The sequence below is a fragment of the Nannospalax galili genome, unplaced genomic scaffold (genome assembly GCF_000622305.1).
Source record: "Nannospalax galili isolate Female #2095 unplaced genomic scaffold, S.galili_v1.0 scaffold901, whole genome shotgun sequence".
Taxonomy (NCBI): Eukaryota; Metazoa; Chordata; class Mammalia; order Rodentia; family Spalacidae; genus Nannospalax; species Nannospalax galili.
Window position 1 is genome coordinate 711,450 of NW_008344555.1, and position 11,693 is coordinate 723,142.

The 11,693-nt window shown below is 39.9% G+C and overlaps 1 protein-coding gene across 1 annotated transcript in view; it reads right to left on the reverse strand.

Annotated features, from left to right (window-relative positions):
- Window positions 1–315: 315 nt before the first annotated feature.
- Map7d3 (MAP7 domain containing 3) overlaps window positions 316–11,693 on the reverse strand; it is a 34,264-nt gene continuing 22,886 nt past the window's right edge. The window contains exons 8-16 of the mRNA XM_029567175.1: window positions 11,461–11,681; window positions 9,645–9,771; window positions 8,299–8,446; window positions 7,299–7,403; window positions 6,035–6,088; window positions 4,882–4,984; window positions 3,565–3,754; window positions 1,498–1,883; window positions 316–560 (exon numbers count right to left, since the gene is read on the reverse strand). Of these exons, the coding sequence (XP_029423035.1) occupies window positions 553–560; window positions 1,498–1,883; window positions 3,565–3,754; window positions 4,882–4,984; window positions 6,035–6,088; window positions 7,299–7,403; window positions 8,299–8,446; window positions 9,645–9,771; window positions 11,461–11,681 (1,342 nt within the window). The 3' untranslated portion in view covers window positions 316–552. The remainder of the gene's footprint in view (window positions 561–1,497; window positions 1,884–3,564; window positions 3,755–4,881; window positions 4,985–6,034; window positions 6,089–7,298; window positions 7,404–8,298; window positions 8,447–9,644; window positions 9,772–11,460; window positions 11,682–11,693) is intronic.

Consider the following 11,693-nt stretch of genomic DNA (forward strand, 5'->3'; position numbering starts at 1 on the left):
ATGATAGATAAAACTTTTTTGCTACACAGCCTTTGGGGCTTATATTAGGAACAATTTGACACAACTCTTGTGAGAAATCTGAGTTCCTCCTGCAATCTACTGTTCTCTACAAGATCAAATAGAGTTTCTAATTGTTTAAAGTAATGTCATTGTTAAATAGAACAAACTGTTTTAGGATTTCAAATATATACTGAAGAGAAACATTCTTTCAATAGGATTATTTGAGGGACTGAAAAAGTATCATTTAACGAAAGCATCCTTGAGTAACTCCTGAAAGCACACCCACTGAGAGGAAAAACCAAGAGACAATGGAGATTTTTTTAAAGGAAAACAAAAACCTTTTTACTTAGAAATCTCAAAAGCGAACAAGGTGATATGAACATTATCTGAAGTAGATATCATGGTGATCAGTCGATGCGTTTTTTATTTCCCTTCTTTTTTTTTGGATGATCATTTGCCAGGTTCAAGTACAAAGCAGACAATTTTGAGTGATGGCCTTGGGAGTTTTAGTGTACAATGGAAGATACACCAAACTCCCAGGCCCCACGAACTTTATATATCTAACGGGGGAGGAAAGAAAAAGAAAAGATTAGTCAAGAAGATGCTAATGGTCTCACAGCAACTTGTCCCTGGCTTCCCTTGAAGTGAATCCTTAGCTCTCCCCTTGGTTACCTCCCCCCAGACATTCTGACACCCTGGTGCTTTTCTCTCAATGACCCAGACTCCATCCCCAAAGGAGCCCACATTGCTTTAAGTACAAAAGCAGTTGCTTCTTGTGTGTGTGTGTGTGTGTGTGTGTGTGTGTGTGTGTGTGTGTGTGTGTGTACATGTTTGTGTATGGGTACACATGTACCCATGTGTGTGGAGGACAGAAGTACATATGTTCTTTAGCTGCTCTTCGATTAATTTTTTTCATAAATGTTCTCTTACTAGATCTGGAGTTCACCGATTCGATTTGGCTACACTGGCTGGCCAACAAACTTCCTGTCTCTGTCTCCCCAGCACTGAGATTACAGGCACACACTTCTGAGCCCACGTTTTATATGAGTGCTTGGGATCAAACTCAGGTACTATAGTTGCCTGATAAGCACTTTACACTTTTGAGACAGGGTCATCCTGGAGCCCCAGCTGGCCTGGAACTATGTAGGCCAGGCTGACCTTGATCACACAGAGATCTGCCTGCTTCTGTCTCGAGTGCTGGAATTAAAGGTGTGCATCACCATGCCTAGCCCTGATAGCTTCTTAAAGAGAAAAAAAATGGCTCTTTGGATTGGCAACATAGGAAGAAAGACTAATTCCAAAGTTCTTCCTAACCCTTTGCCCTACAACTGTACCTGTTAAACAGCCAGAGGATCAGGAGCCCAAAGGAAACTAGAGTTTTGAACTTGTATTTTTCTATCTGGCAAACAATGCAGGGCATAGAAATTACAATCAAGTCACCTACTCTGAAATCTAACTTAATGGAAAATTGTTCTAAGATCATTCCCACATACTCACCACTGTCGTCGTCTTCTCCAAATGGTGCCCTGAAATAGCTGGATACAGGGAAAGGTTTAAGATCAGTTGCCTTTTGAGTGAAGTGGTGTGACAAGGCGTTACCCAAAGGAGAAGAAACAGGCTTGCTTCTTTTCTTATGGTTCAAAGGTACCTGAGGACCTTGCTGAGATGTCACAGACTCTTTCAAATTGTGTTTGTCACTATCAGGAATGGTCTTCGTGACAGGTGATTCAGTGTGTTCAGTGTGGTGACTAATGTCTGCAGTTCTGTCAGAAACCCATTGCTGATTTGTTTCCTCACTCAGAGATGATCGAAGGATGGTGGCATTGGCTTCCTTTGTTTTTCTCATTCTTGTGATGCGGGTAGAGGACTTTCTGGTAGGTATTCTGGAATAACACACTGTAGTTAGAATCCTGATTCTTCCTAAACCAAGGTTCTATCATGAAAGAAGCTTTAACATTGCATTAACTTCTGAGAAATGCCTTGGATATAAACCAATTTTCCAAATCCTAGAATGAGAAGGCTACAAGGGACCTGTAGATAATAGAACACATTGGCTTTCAAAATGTATTCTAGAAAGCCCTAGGGTACCCTGGAAGTACCAGGGCCCAAGAGAAGCCAAGCATGCCAAGCTCCAGGAGCTCTATCTCCCTTATTTTATTTTTTATTTGTGTGTGTGTGTGTGTGTGTGTGTGTGTGTGTGTGTACCTGTGGATGCCAGAGAGGAGGATGGTAGATGTTCTGTTCTATCAGTAACCTTATTCCTTTCAGACAGCAGGGTCTCTTACTGAACTTGGAGCTAGACCAGCAACCAGCAAGCCTCAGAGATCCACCTATCTCTGCATTCCCACCACAGTGGTGGGGTTACAGGCCACATGGCCACATCTGGCTTTTTAAGTGGATGCTGGGATATGAACTCAGGTTCTCTTTCTTGTGTAGCAAGTGTTCTTACCTGCTAAGCTATCTCTCTAGGCCCTTGTCATCCTTACTAAAGTTAGTCAAGGACATGCATGGTAAGGGGCAAATAGAGAATTGATGCAGGAGTTGAGTTGAACTTGGTACTCTTTTAAAACCATTACCATCACCATCACCAAACCTCCTAGCAGGCTTCCACTTCTGTGGGCCTTCTAGCTTTATAAATTTCCAGGTTACTGCCTGGGTAGTGTTCCTTTTCAGCAAACACTTCCTGTGCTCCTAACCTAACTCATGACCCTGTTTTCCTATATGTGAAAGGAGGATATGATTATCAATCTCTGAGTGGCAGTGAGAATGAAAAGGCAGGATAAAATACCATCAAATTATATTGTATGAAAATCATAAAAATTCAGGGGTGGATAGATGGCTCAGTGGTTAAGAGTCCTGGTCGCTCTTGCAGAGGACCCAGGTTCGATTCCCAGCACCCACAAGGCAGCTAACAACCATCTGTAACTCCAGTTCTAGGGACTCTGATGCCCTCTTCTGGCCTCTGTGGGCATTGCCTACACGTGGGCATTACACTAATACACATAAAATAAAAATAGTAAATAGGAGCTGGAGAGATGGCTCAACAGTTAAGAACACGACTGTTCTTGCAGAAGACCTGGGTTCAATTCAGCTGACAACTGTCCATAACTCCAGTTCCAGAGGAATCTGATGTCCTCTTCTGAGATAAAATTTAAAAATAAAATATTTTTAAAAAGGAAAATCGTAAAAATTCAATAAAAATAAAAAATTCAAGAATACAAAGTCAAAAATAGAAATGCCTGGCTTACAACACTTAATAAATGCAACAACAATCACCATGTGATCAAAAACACTTTGGAGTCAGATGAACCTGAGTTTGAATTTGGCAAATAAAGCCTAAAATCATCATTGCTATGTACATTTGTTTGTCTGTAAAAGATAAGGATGATGATTCTGACCTAGCAAGGGTGTTTTGGACATCAATTTGTTTCCATTAACTTGGGTGCCTGACATAGTGTTTGATGGATACAAACTAAGCACTCAATAATATTGCTTAGCAGTCTGAGAATGTCATTCATAATTCTCCCATACTTATTTGTGAAAATCAGCAGCTGAGTGACTCACTTGCTGCCTTTCACTTGAGTTGAAGAGTCTTTTGGGTCTTTTGGTCTGGCAGCTTTCACATTGCCATTAAAATATACTATCTTCTCTGTATCGACCTCACCAGTTTCTGCTTGCAAAAACACTAGCTTTTGAGGTCTTTTCTTGGCATTTTTATGAAACTTTCTTATCTTGGTAGATGAATTTCTGATGCCTAGAAAAGAAAAATGAATAGAATTAAAGCTGGAAAATCAATGCCAAAGGCAAGAGGAAGCAAAACCTCCGATCCTGATGTTATGGAAAGGGATGATGCCTAAGGCAGCAAGCTCCCAGGCAGGCAGAACTCTGGGGAAGTAGGCTCAGTCAGACTCAAGCAGCCTCAGGTGCTGGGCCGGTCCAAGGGCTGTCTAGTACATGCATTCACCTAACTCTCAATGCATGGGTGGAGGTCTCTTTAAGGAATGTCCTTTCTTTTACTAGAAAAGACTGATGGGCCTGAGGTTAGGTCTGTTCCATGCTTCTCACCCTTGCCCCAGATTGCCCACGTAGCCAATTGTACATCTGAGTTTGGCCTTACTACAAACGCTCCTTACTGCCTTCAGCTCTCCTCACCCAAAAGCAGAACCAGGGGCTCTAGCCATTGTGTTCTTACTGCATTTTCACAAAACTTCCTTTACCCAATCATCTTTTGATAGAATCACTACTTGCTCATGTGACTGTCTCTCCAATGACTATGAGCCCTGGTACCTGAGGACCATGGGTTTTCATCTCTGAATTCCTAACACCCTGTAGATCATCTGGCTTACATAGTCAGCATCCATATGCAAGATAAATATGGATAAACTGTGTTTTCTCAAATGCCAATTACTGCTACTATACAATGTTTCCTACTCATAGGAAGTCAATGATCCATTAAGGAGGACCCTCACACCATGGCCCAACTGCACTTTTCTTAAGGTGGAAAGTGGAATTCCACCTAGTCAATCATGGTACCTTCCTAGGCCTTGAGCTATTAAATGCCAGCAATTCTTACATTCAGCTGAGAAAGTGTTGCCAGCCATCAGCAGTCTATGAGCATGACCTGTGAAATAACGGCAGTGTAGCAGCTAATATTCTATGAGCCTTTATTGCATTTCAGGCACTATTTTTGGCATTGATTATACTTATCACATTCAAATCTCACGCCCAGCCTAGAAGAAAGACAACACCAACGTTCTCTTTTGTAGAGGGTAAAGCTAACCAAATCCACAAAGCTCAGAAGTGGATCTCTTAGATATGAACTAAGCAGTTGCCTCCCCCTTCCTATGTGGCAAGTAACAAAATCATGAGGAAAAAACAAACCTGATGGGAACAGCTCATCAACAGAGCCCTCATCACTTTCTGTCTCTTCTTCATCATCAGCCTCGTCCTCTTCAGATGTGGCATTCTTAGATATTTCTAGAGCCTATGGCCAAAAAGAAAAATTGTGATTATATCTACTTAATAAACCTGGCTTAGAATTTCAAAGAAGTCAGATTACAAGACTAGATCAAAGACTAATTTTTGGTATTTCATATAAAATATAGGAAAAATTAATCTCTTTAACTAGCTCCAAGGAACTACAGGTGATGGGGCAGGTGGCCTTAGTTCTGTCTTTCAGCTAGGGAGACACTCATAAAGGAAATGTTTCCTTGAGCACGAGCCCGTGGACTACAGCTCTGAACTCACGTTTATCTTCTGCTCAAAAGCCTCATGAAGCCAGAGTAGGAGCAGTCAGTGAAGAGTGAGATGAGCTTAAGAGCTGCCGCTGAAGTGAAACTACTTGGGCTGAGGAGTTGCGTGAGCTTTGAGATGGTGACTTCTAGCACTTTCTACTGTACATTCATTCTCATGCTACTTGATGGTGAGGATAACCATAACCAGGCAATTGTGAACAGGTAAACGCAGCAGTTTTGTAACACAGACTGTAAAGAGCTCAGAATGTAAAGGCAAAGGGGCCTTGAGCACATGTGCTACATTGAGAAGACATGAGATCAGGAGAAAAAACATTTGTAAAACAGATCCAAATTGCATTTGTCATAAAGGGTAGAAAAGGATAAATTTGTTAATATGAAGCACTTCGGGTTAATCAAAAGATCTTAAGAGATATGTATGAACAGATATCTCCAAAGGACTGCTAATCAGAGTAGGTAAAACTCCTACTTTTTCAGTAAGAAAAAGGCAAGTGAAAAATAGACAAAAGAAGCAGCATCTAGAGCATTCAAGGGACTGTAACAAAATAAGAAAAAGACAAACCAACCCCAAAGTTTTAGGCAAAAAGACCTAAACAAGCATTTCACACAAGAAAACATGAAAACCAAGTAGCGATAGGAAAACAAGCTCAAGATTTTTAATGGCCAGGCAAAGCCAACTAACTGTGTTAACTTCATTTTCATTGCTGCCAGAATGGCAAAAATGAAGAGCTGGCAAGCACGTGAAGAGCAATTCGTACCCGCTCTGCGGGAGGAGAGACTACCTTTGAGGCATTCGCATCTGTCTTTCTTGTCCGCTTCATTATTTCCTCAACTCTCTATTCAGAGGGAAATAAAAATTTCAACACGAAAGAAATTACAAACCAGTGGCTCTGAGGAAGCAGTCGATCACCTCCATTTTATAGAAGCAGGCAACGCCTGTGTCATTGTCAAAGGACAAATTTAACAAAAGATTTGGGGCAGCAGCTGGTTTCCTTCTCGTGAGCCTAGTTTCAGCTATAAAATGCTCTGAACCCCAACAGCTGTCCTTCCTATTGTAACACCAACACTCGAATGATAACTTCCTGTTCCTATTTTCACACATGGAAACTCATCTCTTAGTCTAGGCACCTATTATTGCAAATCAATTAGAATTCTCAAAAGGACTTTAGACTTAGACCATGCTTATAGCTGACATTAATGAAAATAATGCACTGCAGTGACACCACAGTGCTAAGAGATCTTGTTAGCAAAACAACACAAGGCAGAGGAAGGATGTACTCATGTACTCTAGGGAGACATTAGAGTTCTCCCCACTGCATAAGGTGAGAAGAATTATGCTTGCTGGCCACCTAGGAGTGACAGGAAGGCCTCATGGCACCTCGGCCTTGGCAGGAAGTCCCAGATGAACCATGTGAGTTGTACAAAAAGTAACAGTCTGTACTTTGGCCTTTATAAAGAGGTCTCAACTTCCTACCAGATTTGCTGCAAGTTCCAGCCCAATTTAGAAGAAACTCTAATCTCCACCAACCTCTGTCAGCCAGGAGTCGTTCTGCTGAAAGGAGCGTTGATTCTACAGGTTTGATATATTGGCACATTGATGTAATGGCCACCAAGGATTCATGAGGTAAAAGTATGGTCAATCAGAGGAGAACTTTATGTGTAGAAGTCAGATCTTTGGATAAGAAAGCATAGGCAAACAGCTAGGAGCTAAAACCCACTTGATTTGGGATTTTCTTTCTTTTTAAACATTTTGATTCACTTTATTATGTGTATAAGTGTTTTGACTGCATGTATGTAAGTATACCTGTGCCATGCAATGCCTATGGAGGCCAGAAGAGGGTATCAGATCCCCTGGAACTGGAGTTAACAGACAATTGATAACTGCCATGTGGGTGCTGAGAACTGAACCCAGGTCCTCTGCAAGAGCAGCCAGTGTTCTTAACCACTGAGCAATCCCTTCAGCCCCATGATTTGGGATTTTCAAAAACATGTTCTAATAGTTTATACCCAACACTGATTAACACAAATCATCAGAAACAGAATTACCTTTCTACGTTCTAATCTTTCTTGCAAATTTCGTAACATAATTCTCTCATGTTCCTTCTTGCGCATTTCAGCATTGCCCTGACACTTTGATGTGGCGTCTCCTTTCTAGGAAATTTGTGCAAAAATATCATTTAATTGCAGTGTACCTGAATACATCAGAAAATTTTAGTTTAAAGGTTATAACCTTTTGATTAAACATTCTTATATATGTGAGATTCATCTATTATCAGTTTTCAAAGCCTTATTAAAAAGCATAGAATGAGGTTAACATTATCCGAACTATTCCAGATGTCAAGGTTATCATTATGAACACACCACACCACCTTAATTTAAAAGCATGCAAATGATTTCAGAGTAATTCATTAACATAGCAAGAAGAGCCAATATTTTTACCTTTCTTAAAAGCACTTAAAGGCTTCCTTCCAAGGAATACAAGTATACACAAATGTTTAAGGAACTTACATGTAAGCAATTCTGACGAATGACACACTAAAATTGGGAATATAAAATGGGCTATGGTAATAATTCTAACTGAATATAGTCTGAAAACAGTTTGGGGATTTGTTCACTCAGAGACTTTAATGTAGACGGTTAAGACATCCCTATTGGTCAATTTGAGCATGTTAAATATTCACAGGCATTCCTAACAGCTCACTTTCTTACACCTTGGGAGTGTGCAGTTTTGGAGGCCATGTGTAGCACCACTGTATACAAGATCATACAACTGGCATGACATTTTGTTGCAATTTCAAACTAAAGAACTTCTAGTCTATAATCTGCTTCTTTCTGCTTTCGTTCGGTGCCCTTGGAAAACAGTCTAGAAATTTGTCAAGGGTAGCTGAGGATGACTTGCAGTGATATTGGGTAACAGTGCAAGTGTAATGTCAAAGTGCGGCCAGAGAATGTTGTGTCTGCTTACTGACACGGATTGTTGCTTTATGTTTCAATTGAACTGTCTTAGTTGGTTGTCATCTGCAGCTGGAGTATCAAGACCACAAACCTGTAACTGGTCTTTCAGGTCTTCTGACTGTTCACAACCGGTTTTCTTTGTCAGATCTTTTTCTTGCAGCTCATCTTTGTATGGTGACAGTTCTTCAGCAGGGACTTCACCCGTTTTATCTGCCATAGCATCCACTTGCTCAGTAACACTGAGAGTATTTAAACAATTCTTAGTATTTTCCTTAGCTGCAGGCATATACAGCTTGCAGTAGTATGTAAGCATTCATAGTGAAATTGCTAATATAGTAACACAGTTTATATCTATTTCAGATTTACTGAATTTCCTGGTGTCTTACTATTCAGGAGTTATAAAATTTCACCCTTTTGAAATGAGGGAAGCTAGCCCTTGGGAGTACAAAAGGATTTCTAACAAGTACTAGACCTTAAAAGCCCATATGTGCACATATCCAAGACAGAAATAACCAGTCCTTAATTGTTATAAATAAACCCCTAAGGCTTTATTTAGATGTTCTTATACCCAATCTTCTGGGGACGACAGAGATAATTTAGAGGAGGGTCTAAATTACCTGTTTACATAAGCCAAAGAATAACATTCTTGAGTTATAATTTCTTGCTATTCAAAGTGTTCCTGTCTTCATTTTTTGTCCAGGCACATATACAGTATATGGAAAGTATGTGATCATATTTTAAAGGACAGTTGATACTTGAAAATAAAGTCTGAACTATAGGCATTCCTTGCATGCATTGGTCAGAGGATTATATTATAAGGCACAACACAAAATGGGTCACAAGATGGAAAAGCATGAACATTTCAAGTTTAAATGAACATTGCTGTATGTGAGATTTGTTGTCCACGGGACAACCTTCCAGGAGTGACTCATTGGTCATATGAGACATGGGTGTCACAGAGGTCAATACAGTGAACCGAAATTAAAACAGGAGTAAGCATAACTGCCAGATTTACAAATCCTAAAGTTATAAGGTTTTGTTCTTCACAAGAATAAATAAAGGGGCTGACACTAGCAAATGCCATGTGGTCACCCAGGTGCTACTGCTAAAATGGAGTCCTGGACAGTACATTGGTCTCTTTTTTACATTGTCCTAGCATACCATAATGGTGGAGGATGTATGGAGACTAAAATAGATGTATGTCTAGAGGCAGAGTTCTCTCTGCTTGGCCAGTTACAAAGTCTTTAAATGTTTCCTACACTCTAGTTTTTTAAAGGTATATATATGTTCTTAACTTGTTTAGAAGGCAATTACAGACTTCTCACTGAAGAAAAAGTTAATTTGCTCTTTTAGAACATAGAAGTTGAGGGGAAATTTTCAAAGTTTGGGTTCCCACCAAGGGTTAGTGATGATGAGGAAGGATTATTCTTTGCTAACCTTTGTTCCTTTTCTTTGGTGCATCTGTCTTTTTCCATTTGGTTGTTTTGTTCATAAGCAGGTTGGTGTATCTCTGCTGGAATTTTCAAGGCTGCGTCACTGTGTGGCATGCTTCTATTACTCAACTCTAGTTTAAATAAACAGGTGGAATGTGTGATTATGGAACCTATTATTACCTCTCACTCCAACAAAGATGTAAATGAGATGTCAAACATTAAAAAAAATGAGCACAGATCATCACATGATGATTAGGTGATTTGTTCAAAACCCCAACTTCTTCCTAATGTTATAGATTTGAAACAAGTACATATTCAAAAATGCAACAATTTGCTTCTACTTTGGTTTTAACTGTTTAGAGACAGGTAAATCAAAGACTCTACTGGGAAAGATTAAAAATATGCTAAAGCCAAGTTTATGCCTGGTCCAAATGACAAGTAAAAATCTTATGTACTCAACTAATCAAAACACATCTGATGTACATGTAGAGATTTGTGTGTCATTTTTATTGCTGTTTAAACTTTGACAACTCTGTATGTGTATAGTTATAAAGTGGCTAGCTACAGGGAACAAAAGAAACCAGGACTATTAGTAAAATAAGGTAAATACATGGATGCATATAATATTGAGTCTATATAACTAATTTCATTATTTTAAAATATTTTATTTAGGGGCTGGAGAGATGGCTCAGTGGTTAAGAACACTGGTTCTTCTTCCGGAAGACCCGGGTTCGAATCCCAGCACCCACATGGCAGCTAACAACTTTCAGTAAGTGCAATCCTAGGGGATGCAACAGCCTCTTCTGTCCTCCGCAGGCATTGCATGACACGGGTGCACTTACCTACACACAGGCAAGACACACATACACATAAAATAAAAATATGTCTTGCCTGCATGTATATAAGTGCACTGTGTCATTCCATGTCCACGGACATCAGAATAGGGTGTCAGATCCCCTAGAACTGGAGTTACTGACAGTTGTTGGCCACCATGTGGGTGCTGGGATCTGAACCCAGGTCCTTTGTAAGAACAGCCAGTGCTCTTGATTGCTAAGCCATCTCTTCAGTCCCTAATTTCATTATTTTAAATAAACTACTCATGAAAATGAAAATTACTAATTGGGGGCTGGAAAGATTTGGGGGCCCAGTGGTTAAGAACACTGACTGTCCTGCAGAGCACCTGGGGTTTGGTTCCCAGCACCCACGTGATGGCTAACAAATGTCCATAACTCCTTTTCCAGAGTGTCTGATGCCCTCTTCTGTCCTCTGTGGGCATTGCACAACATGGGTTCATTTGCATGCAATGAAGGAAAAACACTCAAACACATAAAATTAAAATATGAAAAAGGCAATTTGAAGTCCTTATAAAAACAAAATTCCCAGGTATGTTTGAAATGAAGTAGCATCAACATGTATAAGACTACCCGTGCCAGGAAAATAATAATGTAGCACTTTTAGGAACTTGTATATAGCACAGAGCAAGACATAACACAATTTATGGTACATATATGGAATGTGACCTACATCTGATGAAACCTATTCATTCACAAATGGCTGGATGCGCTCCCTCTAAAAACAAACAAGTATCAAAGCTGGAAGAGCAGGGATCACCTAGACCACTTCTCTCATCCAACTTGTGCTTTTAACAATGGTTCTAGAAATGAAATATCCAAATAGAGGTGTGTGAGTAAGAACTTTTATCAAGGACAAGCAAGAAGAGGAAAGACCACTCTCTAAGGTCCTCTCAATTTACTAAGTCCCAAAATGCTTTAAGATTTTCTGTGTAGCTAAAATAAACTTCTTAGTGAAAAAAAATTTACCTGGATTGGTGATATACTTTTGGCATACAGTCTCACTCATTTTGTTAACACCTAATGAATTTGGCACATATAGGATACTTTGAATGGGTGTTATTTTATATGACATAGGAGTCTGTGTCGATACTTTTCTTGAGACTGGTAGAGGTGATGGAGGTCGGTTCTTTTTCATCTGCATAGCCTTCATGGGAGAAGGTAGATGCCACCCAAGTGCGGGGGATGATGGCCATTAGATC